We start from the raw sequence: 22,603 nt of genomic DNA, 5'->3' as shown, positions 1-22,603 counted from the left end.
TTAAGTGAAGTATCCCAAGAATGGAAAAACAAGCATCACATGTACTCACCAGAAAATTGGTTTCCCTGATCATCACCTAAATACAAATCTGGAAACGGCACCAATTGGACATCAGACTGAGGTGGGGGGTGGGGGAGGGGATGGGGGTATGCCTACACAATGAGTGCATTGCACACCGTTTGGGGAGTGGTAACACTTGAAGGTGCTGACTCGGGAAAGGGGGGGTGGGGAAAAAAATATGAAACTATTGTTTTTAACTTGCACTGTTCACTTAATAATTTATCATGAATATTTCCCATATTATTTCATATCATTGTACAAGAAATAATGTATACATTATGAGGACATACTGTATCTAACAAGATATACTGTTAGACTCTTTGATTCTGTAAAACTAAATTGAAAAAAAAAAAAATGATTAATTTATCATGAAAGATCTCACCACATCCCTCAAACATATTCTGAAATCCTATACTACAGTAAACAATAGCAGAAGCTTGACAAAAAAAAAAAAAAAAAAAAAAAAAGAATTAGTCTTGCTACAGTTTTGTGCATCAATATTACATTGTATTAGTTTACCAAAGTATTTTTTGTATTAGATTTTTCTACAATTCCTTTGTATTTCCAGGTATGTAATCATTTCATCTGCAAATTGAGTCCTACATATTTGTTTCCATTTCTTCTTACACCTTCAATTGCCTTGGATAAAACTCACTGCAAATTTAATAAATACTATAGACAATATTGTACTTTTTAGTATTGTTTCTGAAAATAGTAGTAATCTCCTTCATATTTTCCATGAATATGAAGACTGTTTTGTTAAGTTTGAAATACCTAATTTTAATGGTTTTAAGTAGTACTGTACATTAAAGTCTGCTAAACAGATATTTTTGCATCTATGAATATGATTATGTAACCATTCTGTTTATCTTTATGAAAATGATGAACATTATCAGTGGATTTCCTAATATTGAATTACTCTCAAACTTCATATATAAACTAAATTGTCATTATGTATTGCTTTTAACAATCAATTAGGATTTGTCTGCTAGTATTTTTATTTTACGTATTTCTATGTGTATAGAGATGAGATTTTTCTGTAATAGTGTACTTTGTACAGCATTTGGAAGTTTTGTTTATGAAGGATCCATTTGATTTTCATAATTTATTTAGAAGTTATATTTCCATTGTAATGTCTTCAGTTTGAGTTAGAAGCATTGACTTATATGATATTTAAATATGACTGTAAAATGCTCCTATTAAACCACTTGATCCTGAAACTTTGTGAGAGCCTCTTTTATAAACTTTTCTACTCCTACTCCTTATTCTGTTTACATCTTGAATCTAAACAGGGGTCCATATAGGTAAACAGTATTTTTGTAGAAAATTTCCATATCATCTTTCTCTCAAATCAATGTACATTGATTGGGTTGAGCTAATGATTCTTTAGTGATTTTAGTATAAATTTATGATATCATATTCCATGTTCTATATCCAACCCATTGTAGCATTCTTATTTTTTTTAATATCATCTCATATTTCTTCCTATAACTTAAATAAAGGGACATCTCAGGAACCCAGGAGTTAACAAAGTGTTCAATTTTGGGTAAAATACCTTCTCATGGAAGCACACAATCGAGTGTACAGAACAGGCCTCACTGCCAATACCTCCAGAGTCAGACCTCAGCATTTCCTTCTCTCTTCTACATGAGACCCTGTCTGCCTCCAGGGATCATGGAAAAAGAAAGAACCTCTCACAAATGCTTTAATTGTCTCATTGAAGATGCTCATTGGAAACTGGCAATTATATGGGGGGATTCATTACAAAGATAATTTTTTTTCTCAGAAACAATCTCAGTTCCATTAGTGTGTACTGTCAATTCCACTATAGATAAAATGACAACAGCAGTTCTGTAGAGAGGTGAGGTCACAGAATGGCATGAGTCTAGCTCAGGGTTTTCCTGCCTCCCTTCTACATATACCGTGACTGCGAAAACTGTCACATTACTACCACCACGCTGAAATCAGGAAGGAGTCAGCTGAGAATGTTTCTTTTTTTCTTTTTTTCTTTCTTTTTTTTTTTTTTTTTTTTTGAGACAGAGTCTCACTCTGTCACTCAGCTAGAGTGCAGTGGCATCAGCCTTGCTCCCAGCAACCTCAAATTGCTGGGCTCAAGCGATCCTCCTGCCTTAGTCTCCCAAGTAGCTGGAAGTACAGACACATAATACTATACCTGGCTAGTTTTTTCTGTTTTTAGCAGAGACAGAGTCTCACACTCCTGAGCTCAAGAGATCCTCCCTCCTTGGCCTCCCAGAGTGCTAGGATTATAGGTGTAAGCCACTGAACCTGGCCAGGTGAGTATTTTAGATTTCAGATTGAGAAGCAGAGTTTGTAAGGGAAGGAAACTTATTAGAATTATGGGTAAGTGCACCTGTCTGCAAAACGGATTCTTCTGGATTTCAAACTGGTCCAGTGCCTAATACACTCTGGATGGAAAAATAATTCCTAGGGAAGGGCTGATCTCTTGAAAATAGACTAAGGTCCTACATCTTAGACCCTATACTGATGTCTTATCTTCTCCTAATATCATTCAATACATAGTAACGGAAGTTAATGTTTTATCTTAGTAAATGTAAGCTGATACTTAAATTCTATGATTGTCATTCTGAAATTAATCTTCTCTACTTAAATCATAGACACCATTTTCAGAAAAATTAAAATAAAAATATAAAATCTCCATGCATGTGATTATAATTTAGTGGACCTATGACACAATAATCAATTGCTGTACAGAAACCATGTGTCTTAGTGGCAATGAGTAGAATGTTTCTTTTCCAAAATGCTGGGTGTGTGATGTGCTTAATGGTGACAGTACCTGTTTTTACAGAAAACCTCTGTGCTTTGTTAATTATGATGAAATTATTTTCCATGTAGAAATAATGGAATGCAGAAGTTACATTGTGATACTGGGATTCATAGAGCAGAAAAAACCCAAAGCCTTCAAAACTTTCTGCTTAAAAAAATTTGCAATATCACCTCAAGTCTCACTATGAATCTCTCCAATAATAGTCAAAGCACTTATCCCCATGCCTTATAGATGTCCTTAGTATTTATCTTACATTGATGTATGATTTCATAATACTTACATTATCATTAGCTCTTATAATTCCATTTATTACTAAAAAATCATAATACGACCACAATCAATAATAATTTAGTAGTACCCTACAATGTTTAATCTTTTATTCACAGGTTCAATCCCATTGCATAGCTCACAGCAGTATTCTGCAAAGATATTGGTTGTTGGCACCACTGTAATCTCATTTCTGGATCAAGAAGGCATACATAGGCTGGGCACAGTGGGTCACACCTATAATCCCAGCACTTTGGAAGGCTGAGGTGGGAGCATTGCTTGAGGTCAGGAGTTCAACACAAGTGTGAGAAATAGCAAGATGCTGTCTCAAAAAAAAAAAAAAAAAAAATAGAAAAATTAGCCAGGCATATGCCTCTAGTCTCAGCTACTCAAGAGGCTGAGGCAAGACAATCAATTGAGCCCGGGAGTTTGAGGGTGCAGTGACCTATGGTGATACCACAGCACTCTAGCCTGGGCAATGAAGCAAGACCTGTCTAAAAAAAAAAACCTTGCTGGTGTAGTACTATGAGTATGTATCATTTTTTAACAAACAATCTAGATTTAAATCATGATTCAGGCCACTTACTGGGATGGGAGTTAAAAAAGTAATTTCCAGCTCTTTGCCTAAGGTTCTTTATCAGTCATGAGAACATCAACAGTTTTGCAGAGCTGAATATTCAGTCAGTAACTACATGCAAATGTATAATAATAACTGTTACTCTAAGTGCTGCATGGAGGATAATAAATATGCAAACAAAACCAATAGCTTCTTAAAGCAAATAATAAGTGTTTCTAAGTGTGAACAAATTCCATGTTGAGAATATTGGGCTGCAGTAGCCTTGAAGTAACACCATGGTCATGTTTGCAATGAAGACATAAAAGTGATGAAAAATATACAAAAACGTGCTCAACAACACTAATCAGAAAAAGGCAAATCAAAATTACAATGAGATATCAACTTACATCTCCTAGGATTGCCATTACTAAAAAGTCAAGCAATAATAAGTATTGGCAAGGATGTGGAGAAAAGGGAAGGCTTGCATACTGTTGGTGGGAATGTAAATTCATACAGCTATTTTGGAAAACAGTATAGAGTTCCTTAAAAATTATAATTTAATTTTCCTCAAAATATTATAAAAAATAAAAATATTGTAAAAATATTATAAAAAATAAAATTTTTAAAGATTAAAACTACCATGTGATCCAGCAATCCCATTTCTGGGCATATATCATCAAAAGAAAATAAAATCAGTACCTTGAAAAGACATCTGTATTCCCACGTATCAACTGCAGCATTATTCACAATGGCCAAGGTATGGAAACAAGGGAAGTGTTTTTAATGGATTGGTGAATAAAGAAAATGTGACATAGAAACGAATATTTTTCACCCACAAAAGGGAAAGAAATTCTGGCATTTGCTACAACATGGATGTTAAGTGAAAAAAAATAGGCACAAAAAGACAAATACCACTAACTGAAGCACTAACTCTGTACTTGCCCTACCATGGTTCTTAAGCATATTATAATGTACTGGAAAGTGTTTAACAATCGCCACACCCAGGCTTCGGACAAGACCCAATAAATTAATAAGTCTGAGTCATGGATTCAAACTTCAGTATTTAAGGTGATTTCTGTTTGTAGTGAACCTGAGAACCAATCTACCCCACTTAATAATCATTAATGTGCATAGGATTCATCTGGAAATATTAAAAATCCACACATTTTGATACAATTGGTCTAGGTTTTGCCTGAGAATCTGTATTTCTAAGAAATTACAGATTTGTGGAGCACATTCTCGTACCTATGAGAATAAAATTTGACTGCAGACATAGCAGCCACAGTGGCAGCTGTTGTACTTTCCATGTGACCTGCCTTAGAGGCCATGGGCCATGATCTGGGACTCCCCTAGCCCATGGGCCAGAGCTGCGTCAACCTCGAGAGCGCTGCTAACAACGGATTCCTCCTGGAGAAGGCACCGCTGCTCAAGCCTGCACTTGGCTGCTTCTCAGAGGGTGCTCCCGGCCCAGCCCTCCCAGGACTTCCTCCCGCAAGGGCAGCAGCAAGGCGACAACAGCCCCACGCAGTGTCACAGGTCTCAGAGCGCTGGCGGCAGCTGCAGGTATGCACACGGGCCTGGCCCTGGCCCATGACCAGCCTTCTGGTGCCCTGCAGCTGCTCCCAGCTGGAGGAGACGCCCGAGCAGAACCACCAGAGCCCACCTGATTAATGAAAAGCCTGATAGGTCAGGGGAGCTAAAAATTGAGAAATAGACCAAAGTGCATAAGAATGTCTTAGTCCATTCAGGCTGCCAAAAAAAAAAAAAAAAAACAAAAAAACAAAACCAAAACAAACAAACAAACAAACCACCTTAGCCTGGGAACTGTATAAACAACAGAAATTTGTTGCTCAGAGTTCAGGAGTCTGGTAAGTCCAAGATCAAGGCACCAACACTTGTGGTGTCTGTTGAAGACCCTGTTGCTCTTGCTATGTCCTCACATGGCACAAGGGACAAGGATGCTCCCTTCAATCTCCTTCACAAAGGCACTAATTCTATTATGAGGACAGTCTTGACTTAATCACTTCCTCCAAAGGCCCCCACACTTAATACTACTATCACACTGGGGATTAAGTTTCCACATATGAATTGAGAGGTGGAGGGACACAAATATTCAGCCCATAGCAGAAAGTTCATAAGCAATAAAAACTACAGTAAGGATGGCATTAAAATTTGGGGTGTGGGCATTTGGTTTTCCTATCACAAAGGCAAAAAAAAAAATTGCTTTATTCTTCACAACCGATAACAAAATAAAGGTCCAATGAAAAATGAATCTATACGGAGAAAAAAAAAATCAAGTTTTGACAAGGTTAATTCTAACAGGTTGCACCACGGTTTTTGATGTTTCTGGGGTGCAGGGCCCCAGAATTCCTTCCTATGACATTTTCACTGAAGTTACTCATGCTCATACTTGATTTGGAAGTGAATAAAATGTTTTCTCTGTTTCATTATTTAAGAAATTGAAAATGTAGAAGGCTGATTTATGCATGATCCTCAATTATTCAGTCAGTGCTGCTCTGCTGAGGAAGGGCACAGAATCTCAAACCCACAGAAGCATAATGTTCCCTCAGAAAGGAGACTTCACCCTGAGCCAGACCTTCATCTCTCACTCATGCTCATAAGCTTCACAGGCGTGTACTGCTCTGTGGCCCCACCACACAGGCTCAACTCTGAGAATCTGACTTCAGAATGTGAGTGATGAGCACATGTCCTCTGATCTATAGGGATCCTGCCCTATCTTAATAATCCCTTCCAGGGCTCTGAGATGTTTCCTGGATCCATCTACCAGTACGGATAAACTGGAAAATGTGAGCAGAAGCTTTGATTCCCACTAGGACCTTTGCCCTGCACAACTAGCTTCTCTGGAAGTACAACATTTTAATCTCTCCTGAAAGACCCATCTCTGTGCCAACATAATTGATTTAGTAAAGTGGGAAGAGAAATAAGCAAGAGTCAGTTTAGGCTGGGGACTGGGTCTCGGGTTCCTTTACCTGATTTATGTCTCTAACTTATGCAAATACTGACAAATACAGATTCATCTCTTGGTGGTAGAAAAGCAGAGGAGGAGCCCCAGCTACAGAGGAAGGAGAAAGTGGAATCAGTGCTGCATGGATCCAGCTTAAGCTCTGCCATGGGGTACTAAGTGTCTTTGGAAAAAAGAAATAGCTCTCCATCATCTCAAACAACTGTGGCTTCAGACAGCTGGATACTGGAAGCACGTGTTCTTCACTAGAATTCCATGCCTACATCACAAAGAATTGGAACGGTCTCAAAGGATTCTCTCCCCACAGAGCCAGCAGCTTTGATTCAGCCAGTGGAGCGGGGAATAAAATAACCACCAAAGATAAATCCTAATTTTCCCTTTACAACTGAGATATTTCTCAGTCCAATTTCCTTCCAGAAGATATTGTTTCCATTTAACACGTGGATTTCTGAAGTCTTTGACATAGTTCAAATTGGCCCACCTCAAAATTGGAATACAAAGCTGAGGAGCCCCCAGCCCTTGATGGGTTAGGATTCAGTTTGCCAGGAGCCCTGTAGCAAGCTCACAGCTGGCTTTCAAATCAGTGTAACTAGTAGTGCTAGGGTGCCTATGATTCTAAACCCCAAGGGATTTCTTTAGTGGAAGCTGAATCCCTTTGCCAGAGCCTCCAAATGGCAACATGATTAAGTTTTCCTTGACCACTGAATAAAATTCTCAATGCTAAACTGCCTACATAGTTCCACTAGGCCTTAATCGGAAAGCGGGACTTTGGATTTTCTTGAGTCTTATCAGCTACCCCTGCTGGCAGAGAGATACCATCCCAGACAGAGGCTTATGACTTTGCAGTCAACAGAATGTCATCCACAGAGTGGAAATATTGGCCATCATAGCACAGAGTCACTCATGACAGATCCTGATCTTTCCTCTCTGGCAAATGGCAAGGAAGTTTGTCTTATACTTCTCTACCTGTCCCTCACCTGAATGGAATAATCCACTCTGGGTCTTATGGGATAGGGAAGCAATTTAACAATTTAACAATTCCTACTACAAATTCTGATGAAGAAACAACATAGGACATTGAATTAGCCCAAAGGGCCCTACCTCCATTGTTAGGTGACTTTCCTCCTCTCACTGTGAAACCTGCTCAAAACCTGTCAGTCGAGTTTTGGTGGGTTTTCTTGTTTGTTTCTTTTATTTTGTTTACTTCTCCTCTATGCACACCTGGTCTAAAAAGTTTACACTAACACCAGGACAGGAGAATGCAAGGGACCAGGAGGCTAGCTAGAGTGTATCCAGGAGGTAGGGCTAGGGCAATGGGGAGGGATTATTCTCTTTGAACTTTTCAAAGTTCAAAGCACAGATCCTAAAGTCTGTGCTGTCCTCTTGGCTTCTTTGTACCTTCCAGTATTTGGGGAACATTCAGAATCAGAGGCTTCTATCTGCATCTTTTCAGCCAGGGTTCACCCCACTGTCCTTGGCATTTTCGCCCACCTCTACACCTGCTGCCCCTGCCCAGAGGACCATATAGGATGGTAACTTGGACATTTGTATGCAACAGAATTATATAAGTTTGAGTTGTTTTCTCCCCAAATTTTTCAAATATATCTGATATTTTCCATAAAGTTGTTAAAGTGGGGAATATGTGCAGGGAGGCTCAGTGGGTATAGGGATTGACACCCGGTTAGTAGGCAAAGCCCCCAAAGCCACACTTCCTTTTAGTTTCTAGCAGTCTTTCGAATGGTCTCAGAAAAACCACAGGAACTTAAATATTGTCAATTTATACAAAGTACTATATTAGCTTTGGGTACTTCTTGTTCTTTTTTCTTCCTTACAGGGCAAGAATAAACAACAAATGAAGGACATTCAGACAGGGAATTTCAATTCTCCCTCTCACACACAGCCTCATTAGCACATCAGAGATTGGAGGGATCTTACTCTCACTTCATTCCCACATGGTGAGAGAATTTCCTACTTGATCCCAGGAGCCTTCTCATATCCCCTAACTAAGCCTGTGAAGAATCTTTCTACTTTCCTCATACACAAAGTCACATATCTATCAGGATGGCGTCCACATCATGAAAACTATCAAAAATGTGAAAAGTCTTAGATTTCTACCCTTTTTGCAAGCCAACAAGATGGACTGTCAATTTCATGTATCTCATGCCAAAAGAAGGCATGAGATCTCTGGGTCTGATAAAAAATAATTATTCATCATACAAATGGAATAAAGTCTCACATTTGCATTTGTTCCTTATATTCACCCCAAGTGACATAAAGATGATGCAATAGACCCAACTGGATATTTTATGCACAATAGACTTGTATCACGGCTGAGGAACCTCAAGGTTAAGAAACTCCAATACTTCAATGTGTTTCAAAGGAAATCTTTCCAACCATTGCCTCACACAGAGACCTAATCTCTATTAAATTCTTTCAGGTATTTATTTGCCCTTTATGCAGGAGAGAGATACTACTGGCATCTCCCAAGGGTATTTGTTATTTTAAAAAATCCTTGAAAAGATAGTTTAAAAAAGAAGCTTACACAAGATGTGAAAAACTGAACTGAGAGATCCAGGAAGAATTGTCTTGAGTAGGGTATAACAGTCTCTTAAAAATATGAGAATATTGGTGCAGACATAATGAAAAACAGTACAGGGTTAAAAAAATAAATGAATAAATATATAAGATGGAACTATCATATTATCCAACAATTCCACTTCTAGGTACATATGCAAAAAAAAAAAAAAAATCAGTATCTCAGTGAGACATCTTCACTATCAAGTTTATTGCAGCATTATACACAATAACCAAGATATAGAAACAAGCTAAATGTCCATCAATGGATGAATAGATAAAAAAAATTGTGTTACATATATACAGTGGAATAGTATTCTCCCACAAAAAAGGAAGTCTTGTCATTTGTGACAACATGGATGAACCTGAAGGACAGTATGCTAAGTGAAATAAGCCAGACATAGAAAGACAAATACTGTTTGATCTTATAAGTGGAGCCTTAAATCTTTGAACTCATAGAAAAAGAAAGTACACAGTGGTTTCCAGGAGCTGGTGGGTGAGAGAAATAGGAAGATGTTGGCCAAAAGGTATAATCATTCAGTTATATATTTTATAACAAGTTTTGGCAATTTAATGGACAGCAGGGGTAGTGATGGATGTAGTTTTAATCCATTTCTACTGCTATAACAAAATACCTTAGAATAGATAATTTAGAAACAGCATGAACTTATTTCTCATGGTTATGGAGTCTGGGACGTCTACAATCAAGGCACTGGCAGGTTAAGTGTCTGATCTCAGCCCAGTTTCTGCTACACCAAGATGGCACACTGAATGCTGTGTTCTCATGTGGCAGAAGGGCAAAAAGGGTAGAACTCACTCCCTCAATCTCTTTTATGAAGTCACTAATCCCACTGATGAGGGCAGAGCCCTCATGACTTAGTCATGTCCTATAGGCCCCATGTTTTAATACTAGAACTTTCGAGATTAAGTTTCAACATGAATTTAGGAGAGACACAAACATTCAAACAATAGCAAGTATGTTCATTAAATTCATTTTGATAATCACTATACAACGTATACATATATCAAATCATCACATTGTATACCTTAAATATATTCAATTCTTATTTGTCAATTAGCATTTCAAAATGAAAAATAAAAAATAGAATGAAATGTAAAAATAATTTATCTGCTGAGCAAAAAGTCCCACTGAAGATTTTTGACCAAAACTAACATTAGCTATTTTGTACTGTGGGGTTGCCATAAACTGAAAGAGGAAGAAAGAAATAGAAATAATTACATATAATCTTCACAGAAACATCAGCTGTGCAAGTGTTTTTTATTACAAAATTTTTACAGGGGTACAAATGTTTGGGTTACATCTATTGCATTTGCACCCCTGAAGTCAGAGCTACAAGCTTGCCCATCCCACATGGTGCTTACCGCACCCATTAGGTGTGAATTTACTCATCCCCTCCTCCCCCACCTGCCTGATCCCCAATGAATGTTTCTTCCATATGTGCACATAAGTGCTGATCAATCAATACCAATTCGATGGTGACTACATGTGGTACTTGTTTTTCCATTCTTGTGATACTTCACTTAGTAAAATGGGCTCCAGCTCCAGCCAGGGTAAGAGAATGAGGTGATGTTAACTTGAGTGAGGCAATGACAGGTGACAGCAAATAAAAAAAGACATTTTTAGAATAAATGGAATTTTATTAGCTTACTGGAAAAATACTTAAATCACTAGCTATACAACAAATCAATTCTGAAGGGAATGTAAAATCAACATTTAAACATAAATCCTGATTTTTAAAAGAAGATGAATATCTGTGATGTTAAAATAGAAAAAGATTCATTAAAACAAAAGAAGTTTACTACACTGGAAAAAAACAACAAATGAGATTATATTGAAATTAAGAATTTCTCATCAGAAGACAGGAAGATAGAGACAGAAAGCAAGAGTGAGAGCAAGAAAGAAAGAAAAAGAGAGAGTGCTAAGAAAGAAACAGTGGGGTGATGGACAAAATAAAATAACAATCTTCAAAACAGAGGTCATTCAACGAATGAAAACATGAAAAATATTCCACTTTCTTAGTAATCAGAGAAATACAAATAAAGCCTGATATAATCAAACAGCCATCAGCAGACTAAAATGAAAATGACAGAAAACACCAAATGTTGGCATGGATGTCGGGACACCAGAAAACTAATACACTGTTGGTGGGTGTGAAATTTGAAAAAAACATTTTGGAAAACTGTTTGACAGTATCACCTAAAACTGAAGACATATAAACAAAAAAAACACAAAAAATCTACTACTACTTATGTTTCCAGCAGAAATTTGTTCATTCATCACCAAAAAATTTTCCAGAATTTACATACCACCACTTTTCCTAATAGCCCCAACTGAAACACACATGTGCATCACAGTGGAATAATTAAGTTAATTGATATTTACACTATGGAATTCAATGCTAAGAAATAATCCACAACAATAAGCAAATAAATTCAAAACAACCTATGGAATTTAAAAAGCCATGTATAGGCTGGGCACGGTGGCTCATGCCTGTAATCCTAGCACTCTGGGAGGCCGAGGTGGGCAGATCATTTGAGCTCCCGAGTTCGAGACCAGCCTGAGCAAGAGCGAGATCCCATCTCTAAAAAAAAAAAATAGAAAGAAATTAGCTGGACAACTAAAAATATATAGAAAAAATTAGCTGGGCAGGTTGGCGCATGCCTGTAGTCCGAGCTACTCGGGAGGCTGAGGCAGAAAGATTGCTTGAGCCCAGGAGTTTGAGGTTGCTGTGAGCTAGGCTGACACCACGGCATTCTAGCCTGGGCAATAGAGTGAGACTCTGTCTCAAAAAAAAAAAAAAAAAAAAAAAAAGCCATGTACAAAAATTTCCTGCTGCATAATATTAACACAAAATATAAAAGGAATAAAAGTGGCCTCTGCTCTTAGATGTTAGTATAGTGCTCATCCTTGAGGATAGTGACTGGCTGGGATCACAGGAAACATCTGTGCGCTAAAAATGTCCTTTTTTAATCTAAAAAGTCTCATACAGAATCATATCCAACGTTTTAAATTTCCATTTATTCACTACCCAGTTATAACCTCTGCATGTATCTTTAAATATTTTAAATAAATGGGAATATATTTTAAGTTGAAGAAAGGCAAACACATTATCCACAGGACACGGGTATTAAATCACTTGACCCTGTTATTAGTGTTTAATGGCAAGGTGTAATTTCTAAATTAAAATCTAAGAGAAAACAAATATACAACTTTCAATTACAAAGAGGAAAATGGTTGAATTATGTTAAAAATTAATACAAAAGAATATCAAAAAATAAGAGACTAAAACAGGTTATCATGAAAAGCACACAGTAAGTGAAAAATCCAGTCCCAAATATATTCATTATTATATCATCAAAATAGACCAATTGTTCCTATTAAAGACAAAAAGTATTTGACCATATTCAGTTGGATAATTTATTTTTTATTTTATTTTATTTTTTTTTTGAGACAGAGTCTCACTCTGTTGCCCAGGCTAGAGTGAGTGCCGTGGCGTCAGCCTAGCTCACAGCAACCTCAAACTCCTGAGCTCAAGCGATCCTCCTGTCTCAGCCTCCCGAGTAGCTGGGACTACAGGCATGCGCCACCATGCCCGGCTAATTTTTTCTATATATATTTTTAGCTGTCCATATAATTTCTTTCTATTTTTAGTAGAGATGGGGTCTCGCTCTTGCTCAGGCTGGTCTCGAACTCGGGAGCTCAAACGATCCGCCCACCTCGGCCTCCCAGAGTGCTAGGATTACAGGCTTGAGCCACCGCGCCCGGCCTCAGTTGGATAATTTAAAGACAAATTAACCATTAATCACTTACCATGGCAATATAAATATCAAATATAACAGACTTTATGATAAAGCATTTTCTCATTGTCACAACTAGTACTACTTTTACATTCTTAATGTAAAATTTTCCAATGTTATTGCTTGAAATAGTAGGCATGATCTGACTGTCCAATACAAATACGTACACCCACATTTATGCTTATGCAAATGTACGTATGTATATACTGTCAGTTTCTTGTACTGTGATTACTTCACAATTGTGTTTAAAATCCTATGGAGATGACTGAACAAACAACATTGAACAAATTCATATAACTCACGTATTTCTGAGAAGATTGGGGAATTTTGGGTTACTTATCCATGAATAGCAAACTTGGATACACTGGAATCTCTGCTCATAAGAATAAAGGACTGACAGTGGGAAAACTGCATTGGTTATCACAGAGATGCGCACCTTCAGCTGACTGGGATTATGAAAAAGGGCCAAACAAACTTGAAAGATGAGACTTTAAAAAGATCCAAAGGTGCTCACCAGAAGAAGGATGGCTTTAGTAGCTCTGGACTCAGGGAAGGATCTCGGGGAGACAATAGTCAAATGTATGTATTTGACCTGTACACATGAAAACCATGCAGCCACTGGCCCAGGGTGTAGTCCCCAGACATAAAACACCAGGGCATGATTACAGTGCTGCATGGAGTGCCTGGTTTTGTCAGGATGAACAGCAGAATGCAGAATAGTATCTCAAATCTTTTGTCTTTGTGCTATTTTTGTTACTTCATTTGCCAGTCACATACATAGGAAAAATGATGTTTCAGAATTTGGAGGATCCACCGCAGGAATATGAAAGAGTCATCCTATTTGGGAGATTTTCCTTCAAGCTCTGCCCCACCTGAGGTTACTAGGACTGACCATAATTGCCTGGAAGACATTCGAGAGGCAGGTGGTGGCAGTGGACACACCCCTGCCCTCACTCTATGAATATAAATATTAAGTTTTCATTTGAAATCACTGAGGGAATGTTCCCACCAAAAAGCTGCCATTGGCAGATGTCAGTATAGTGCTCACCCTTGAGGATAGCAACTGCAAGATGAGGTAGGATTGCTTCAATCAAGCATTAAAATTCTCCTCTCATAATTTCAGTTATATCTTAATGAACATAACTAAATACAGTTGATTTTGTCCAGGTTAAAAAATCATTTTTGTGGGTCTAATGAAGGCATAAATTTATAGATTTTTTTAAAGGACTTTTATAATTTGTAACATATTTTAACTTAAGAGCTACAATGATGCCAAATATACTCTACCCAGGGTGACAGAGGGTGACTGTCTCAAAGAAAAGTACTTGTAAGTGCACTAATGCTCCCAAAGATGATAAGTCTTAATTCCCTAATCCCCAGATTTTAGGAATACGTTAAGTTTCACGGCAAAGGAAAAATAAAATTGCAGATGGAACCAAGTTTGCTAATCTGCTGATCTAAACATAGAAAGATTATCCAGATTATCAGGGAGGAGAGTATAAATATAGATTTTTATAAACATAAAAGAAAGATGAAGAATAGAAAGTGTAAAATGAAGTGATGTGTAAGACAAGTGAATTTATTCCAGTTATTTGTTTTGTTGAGTCTTTTTTTAACACAAAATTTGTTCATTTCAGATTTATAAATACAATAGAATAATTTTATATACTTATCATTCTTCTGAGTACTAAATATTAAATGAGAGAAGGCAGAAAATAAATTTTTCTAAAGTGAGAAAGGCATTGGTCAAATTGGAGTGTCCTAAATATTGTGTATAGGCAAGATTATTAATTGTGGTGTTTGATACAGGCGTACATGTGTGTGTCATATTAGGTAGAAAATAGTAAGTAGGCTGTATTTTCAATAATTATAGTGAGCTAGTCAGGGTTATTAAGAATAACTGGGTGAAGTAAAAATGATGGCAGTGGGTAACAATTTTGACTATTGAAAAAAAGAACATTGATGATGTGAACTCTATTTTTCTTCCACATAAGTGATATATGAAGGTTCTCCAGAAAGTATGCAGCCATGTATTGTAATATGAAAAATAGTATTAATAATGGCTGGATACTTTCCAACAGCCCTTGTATGTTTCCTCCCTGCCATTAGTTGAACACACTTAACATACGTTACCACTGAAAACTACCTTTCTTTTCCAAGCTGGTATTGGACACTCAGCCAGCACCTTCCTTCTTTTTGTCCATATTTTCACACTCCTCCATTGCAGGCAGAAGCCTGACCTGATCAACTGTCACTTGACCCGCATCCACATAGTGATGCTCCTCACTGTATTGTTTTGGTTTTTTCCCAGGTCTGTGTGGGTCACTGATTTTTCAGAATGACTTCAAATTTAATTCACTTTTTTCTGTATTAACAGGGTGATGAGGAGCCTCTCCATCTGCACCACATGCCTCCTGAGTATGTTCCTGGATCACCATCAGACCCAGCACCACCCGGTTGGCAAGGTTTAAAAAAAAATTTGTGTGTGTATATATATATATATATATATACACACATATACATATATATATAACATTTTACATGTTTTTGTCTTTTTATAGTTCTTTAGTTTGCCCTGCAGTAGACACTTGATCTTCAACACTGTAGCTTCTTCCAATGTGACCCAGACCAATCTTTTGAATTGGAACAAATGCTGTTCACTTTCCCCCATGAGCTATAATACACCATCAGGATTGTGATGTTCACACTGACAACATCCAGGGATACCTTCCTTGTAGGAGTTACGCTACTCTCAGGTGCATACATGGTGGTGATTCTTTTGTCTAGGCATCAGAGGTATCCCCAGCACCTTCACAGCACCATCCTCTCCCTGAGAGTTTCCTCAGAGTAAAGGGCCCCCACCCATGCCATCGGCTGCTGGTGATTTTCTTTGTAGTCATGTACTAGGTAAATTCAATCATCACATAATCCTGCACCCTGCTTTGCATGTACAACCCAGTCATCCTGCCTGTCCAGAGTCTTACTGTCAATGTCTATGCCACTGTCAGTCCTTTGGTGCTAATCAGTTCTAATAAAAGAATAAGCAATATTCTGCAAAATACTCACTAGAAATGCCATCAATTTTTAATAACTTAGTTATGAAAACTTTTTTCTGAAAAAAAGATTATTCTTCCATCAGTTAAATTATTCAAGTATCAGAGGATGTGCTATTTCATTCAATAAAAACATACAAAATTTTACTTTTAATAGTCTAAATACTTTCGTACCTCTCTCAATCTTTCTTTCTGTGCTCTGGCTTCTAAAGATTTGGAGATTTTGCTTTCAACTTTGTGGCTTATCTATCTCACTGCTTTTAATTTTCTCACTTCTCTTGGTGGTATGCAATTTTACTGTAATTTCTGTTAAGTAGGTTTTTAAATCTCTTTTGACACAAATTCTGAATTCATGGATTTATTTATGATTGTTTTTAGAAATTTATAAATTATCATTTTTTGGTTATCGTCTTTCATTCTTTTTATATATTCTAGTGTGAAACTTAGAGTGTTTTGTTCTTCATCCTATTTTCATACCTAGTCCTCTCATCAGCTCAGTCTAATTAAATGTTTAGCTTATACTTTGTATATTAAGTTTCCTTCTTATATTTAATTGTTTACTCTTTGGTTTATTCCTAAATATTGCTGTTTAAACTTAAGAGTTTCTTGTTTTTCTGACATTATTTTGATTTTTTATTTTCCCTGATGTATTTATTTAATATTTACAAAATAATTCCAATATCTGAATTTTATATGACATCTGTTTCTTCTGACCCTTCATCCTGGTAGCTTATTTTATTATTATTTTTTTTTTTTTGTGATTCAAAATTTACAATTTACTTCTCACATTTGGGAGGTAACGTATTTGGGATGTATTTTGGTCAGTTGATTTTTGTTTCTTCCAGTTGCCCTGCTGGAAGCTGGATAGAACCCACACGAATTTGTCATCATTGTGATTTGTTAGTAAGTGAAGGGAGTACTTGATTTTTAGTTTGATTACTCCTCTGGATTGTTTCCTTTATTTAATTTTGCTCCTGAGGAGTATTCATATTTTTCTTTCAACTTTATTTAGAATTGTGAGACTCTTGTTACTTTTAGTTGTCTGTTATTAAAAGTTTTTGCTATAGGCCGGGCGTGGTGGCTCACGCCTGTAATCCTAGCACTCTGGGAGGCCGAGGCGGGTGGATCGCTCGAGGTCAGGAGTTCGAGACCAGCCTGAGCAAAAGCGAGACCCCGTCTCTACTAAAAATAGAAATTATATGGACAACTAAAATATATATACACAAAAAATTAGCCGGGCATGGTGGCGCATGCCTGTAGTCCCAGCTACTCGGGAGGCTGAGGCAGTAGGATCGCTTAAGCCCAGGAGTTTGAGGTTGCTGTGAGCTAGGCTGAAGCCACGGCACTCACTCTAGCCCGGGCAACAGAGTGAGACTCTGTCTCAAAAAAAAAAAAAAAAAAAAAAAGTTTTTGCTATATATAATTTTTTATATAACCACAAATATCCATAGTGTACACATGAGTAGAATGTTTCATATAGACATTTTCTGGCAGACAACAGCACCTCATGAAACACGGCAATTTTTTTTCATTTGGAACATTTCTCTTCTGATATACCATACAGTAAAAATAATTTGTAATGGGTGATTATTTTTTAACATGCAAAGTTCTAATTTATATTGCATGCAAATTTTGAAAAGATATACTCCATTTCAGTGAACAGTACCAGCATATGGCCAGAATTACTGTGTTTATATCATCATGAGATAACAGTGTACAATCATTTACCTGAACTCAGGTCTCTTGGCTCCAATCCCCATGTCTCCTCTTTAGCATGTACCTGACTCTAAAAATAATCTCAGGTAGGATTTCCATTTAATCAAGAAGTTAATTAAAAAAGAAAAACGAAATTTATATTTGGAAAGCTATACTGGATGATTACATTAATTTATATAGTCATTTCACAATACCTAAAAAAAGTGACTTGTTTAATATTGCTGTAATAAAGTTAATGCCATTTTAGGCCTAAAACATTACTGTTTTAAATAATTTTCTATTCTGCTGAAAAATAATATGTATCTCGTTTTCTGGTGAATAGTGTCCATTTGTCACTATGATTAATGAATCAAACTTTCTAATAAAATTATTTAATATTTTATGTTCTGTTATGTATTATATACCAAAACATATTTTATTTCTATGATGGCTTTAGTGTTAAGTAATATTATAAATGTGTTAATTTATCATTGTCTATAAACCATTGTATTATGCATTTTAAACTCTCTGTAAATCTATACGTGTAAATGACTTAGAATAGTAGCTAACACAGTATATGGACAAAATAATTATTTACCACTCTGATCCATCAAATTTCCATTTTTAATACCATTCATTATTTTGTACTTATTTAGCATTTGCTCTTATTAAAATTTGTTTTATTGCCCTATCTAAATATTGATGAAAAAGATGAGGGAGGCTCAGTATGCTGTCTTAATAAAAGCTAAAGTCAAATGGCATGCTTCACTAGTTTTCTTTAGCTTAAATAACACATTTTGCTTATACAATGAATTATATATTAGGTATAGCAAGTACAGTCATGTTTCATCCTATAATGGAGATAATTTTATATCAATCATTGATTACACTAAAGTCTCATTATCCTACATTGTACTCCCTGAATTTTCAGTGTTAACTATTTAGAAAAATCTACAAACATAGAATATTATAAATTTGAAATGAATACTTTGGTAGGCACAAATTATCAAAGTAAATTCAAAAAGAAGTAGACTATATATTAATAAATTGTCATATATGTAAAATTATTAAATTAATTTAAAATTTTTCCACAAAGAGAAGCCTAGAGCCACATTTCATGACTGGTAAATTCTACTAAACATTTAATGAAGAATTAATGCCAACTCGTCACAAACGCCTCCAAAAAACAAAGGAACATTATTGGGAATACTATCCAACTCATTCTATGAGGGCTGTATTAACCTGATACTAAAGCCAGAGAAAAGCTTTCAAGTAAAGACGACTATGGAATAATATCCCTGATGAATATGCACAGAGAAGCCACAAAAATAACCTAGCAAGCAAGTTCAATCTAACCACACAAATGACTGTACATCATTACCACATTGAATTAACTCACAAATGCAATGTTCACTTAACATCCAAAAATCAATCAGTTAAATACACAAACAGAATAAAGAAAAGACACTTTTCATAGACACAGAAGAGTATTTGTCAAATCCAACACCTATTGATGATTAAACTCCTAGCAAACTAGTAATACGAGGAAACATTTCTAGACCTGCTAAATGGAAACTATGAAAAATCTACAGCTAACATCCTAATTATAAAAGACTTCAAAGTTTTGGAACAAGAATGTTCACTCTACCACCCTATTCATGATAGGACTAAAAATATTCTCCATAGAAATTACATAAGAAAAACAAATAAAATTCTCCACAGAAGAAAAGAGGAGAATTGGGTTTTTATTGCACATAACATAAACTTGCATACATAAGTTTGTAAGAAATTCACTACAACTCACCAGAATAAATGAGTTCAGCAGTCACAAGGTTCAAGATCAACACAAAAAATTCAACTGTATTTTTACACAGTAGCAATGAGCAATATGAAGATGAAATTAAGAAAACAATTCCACTCATTATGGCATAAAAAAAGGAAAGATAAACACTTAGAAAAACTTAACAAAAGAAGTGTCAGGCTTTTACACTGATTTTTTAAAAAACTTTTTGACAAAAGAAATCAAAGAACTGAATAAATAGAAAGACATCTAATGTTCAAGGATAACAATATGTTATATAGTGAAGATGTCAATACTTCACAAATTGATCTAAAGTCCTTCTATGGAGTATTAAAATAACAAAATAAGAGGCAATCAGACTGAACTGACTCTAGTGTCCTGGGTTTCTACCTAATAATACCAATAGCTGACTCAAATGCATTTTTTGTACATTATTAACTTAGAAACAAAATTTAAGCTTAACCAACCATAAGTCATCCATTAACTTCTGACTATATAACCAGAAAATAGCCACCTGGATAGTCCAAATAAGGCAAATACATAACAGTAACCAGTCAATTACTGATTTTGGTTTGCTTCCTCATGTACCTTCTAAAAGCCTTTCCTGTATGCCCCTCTGGGGGACCCCCAATTAATAAAACACGGTTGGATGCTCCCCAATTCACAAATTGCTGTTTGCTCAAATAAATTCTTTAATGTTTTAATGGTGCCTCAATTTAACTTTTAACAGGAGAAAGGAATTCTGTAGATAGTGAGGGATTCTGGCTCTAGTGGGGACAAAGGTGGGCACCTTCCGAGTGCCCAAATCTACAATCTACCTAACACAGGGACTACAGACCCTGAGACCACAGCTCCTCCCGTGCACGAACTTGCACACCAAGTCGGGGTCCTCCCCTGGTGGCCCTCCCGTCGTTATCTCACAATCTCGGGGAGATACCGGGATGCGGGCGCAGAGCTGCACAGGGAGGGCTCCCGGTTAGGGCCAAATGCACCCTGCAGGGACGGGACAGGACGCCCAGGGTCCCAACTGCCAGCCTAGCTACCCACTGCGGGTAGAAGTGACTGAAGGCCCAGTAGCGACTGAGGCCCACTAACCTCACAGTGTAGAACAGGAGTGACTCCATGACAGACTGGACCTCCTGGAATAGCCCTAAGTTTCGGTTTCCCCAACGCGGTCCTCCCCTTCCCCGAATGCCGCTGATAACAACTAAAAGGTCCCGGGACTTGGAACCAACCAATCAGGAGCCAAAACGATCAGCCACTTTTGAAGGAGCAAATGAACTAAGGGAGGGAAGGGGATGGTGTGCCCAGTGCACGTAACCTACTGAAAAGTATAAAAGCTTAGTTTTTACCCTAGGGCGGGGTCCTGGTTCGTGGAGAGGCCACTGCGTTGGCACTCTGGGACTTGGACCCTAGCTCAAACTAGCCAATAAACTCCTTTGCCTTTCTGCAGCCTCGGTGACTCTGCCTCTCTGTTTCTGGGACCGAGGGGAACCGGTTCTAACAACAGCTGACTCGGGGAGGCCCAAGTCCCACCACAGCCAGTTCTGGGGGGTTTCATCCAGACCCTCACCCCATCTCCGGACACGTGGCCTCTAAACTCACCATTTCCTGATTTCCAGGGTGCCCTGGCATCCTCCCTATGAAACTCCCAGTACCTGCCGGTCACAGGGTGACAGAGGCTGCGACAGACCCACGTGGAACTCCCTGTGAGAAGGAGGAGCGGGGAAAACGGACCTCATCAGTGTACACTCCGGCAAAGAAGACAAACGCCCAGCCAGAACCCGGAAACCGCCCCCTCGTTTCCGGCTTCGCGCCAAATTAGACAAGCCCCACCCCATGGCCTTGATTGGATAGGGCTCTAGGCCCCGCCCCCTTATGCCCAGAGTGACAGTAGATGCGATCCCAGGCGTGGCTGAAGGAGGCCAGAATATCAGGGTCTTAGTTTTCAAGCTCTATTTTCTATCCAGTCCCTTTTTAGTCAGGACTTCCTCCCTGTGCTGGAACCTGGCGCCACCTGAGGGACATTCCCATTTAACCTTGCATATAAAGTTATATTCCTTCATGAATAATATATACAATATTTAAAATTGGAAAAAATATAAGGACAATTATTTTAAATTTATGATTACATAACCTTCATGGCGAGTCTGGTCTTTTGTGGAGGCAGCCTGATTTTTGAAAAGTGAGGCAACCACTTAGGCAGCAATGGCCAGTGGAAATAAAATTGGAGCCACATGTCATTTTAGGTTTTCTAGTAACTACATAAAAGAAAACAAAACAAAACATATAAAATTAATTGCTATATATTATTTAATCTAATACATTCAAAATATTATCATTTAAATGTGATCAATGTAATATTATTAAGAAAGTTTTTTGTGGTAATAAATCTTTCAAAGTCACTCTCTATTTTAAGCTTCCAGCTTGTACCAATTCAGACCAACTACATTCCAGATGCTCAGCAGCCAGTGGCTGCCACATTGAAGTGCAGCTCTGAGGTCTCTGACTCCTCTGACCTCAGAGAAATGAAGGATCTCACCCCCTTCTTCCAGATGTGAGGGGACACCCATTTCCTGCCAACATCTCTCCTCAGGCCCAAGTGTGGGAGAGACAGTGCCCAGAAAAAGAGCAATGCCTGCAAGCAGGTATTTGTCCACAGGTAGACCACTGCTGCCCACCTGCTGCTTGCCAGGGGCAAAGGCCATTTCCAAAGATCACAGAGTGAACAAAGTACATGAGGGGCCAGGAGGAGGGAATCCATGTTTTCAGGTATGTTTACATCCTTGACCTGCAGGGTACAGATGTGGAGGGAATAGATTAAAGGCAAACTTCTTATTTTACACTTTGGCCTTGGCCCTAGTGATCAGGCTGTGGCTGTCTGTTTCCTCCTATGGTGTGGGGCACTGTGTGAGTTTAAGTGCTAATCACATGGACACACGTCTACATGCATTTCTGTATAACTCAACACCATATAACAAGAGATCCA

General features: G+C 37.5%; 1 protein-coding gene across 1 annotated transcript in view; it reads right to left on the bottom strand.

The window, feature by feature from the left end:
- The window catches only part of LOC138382554 (zinc finger protein 737-like), an 83,996-nt gene extending 62,744 nt beyond the window's left edge, over positions 1 to 21,252 (bottom strand). The window contains exon 1 of the mRNA XM_069467015.1: positions 21,220 to 21,252. Within this exon, the coding sequence (XP_069323116.1) occupies positions 21,220 to 21,249 (30 nt within the window). The 5' untranslated portion in view covers positions 21,250 to 21,252. The remainder of the gene's footprint in view (positions 1 to 21,219) is intronic.
- Positions 21,253 to 22,603: the final 1,351 nt, after the last annotated feature.

This window comes from Eulemur rufifrons, chromosome 4 (genome assembly GCF_041146395.1).
Source record: "Eulemur rufifrons isolate Redbay chromosome 4, OSU_ERuf_1, whole genome shotgun sequence".
NCBI classification, from domain to species: domain Eukaryota; kingdom Metazoa; phylum Chordata; class Mammalia; order Primates; family Lemuridae; genus Eulemur; species Eulemur rufifrons.
The sequence above is the reverse complement of the archived record's forward strand: the minus strand, read 5'-3'. Positions and strand labels throughout refer to the sequence as shown.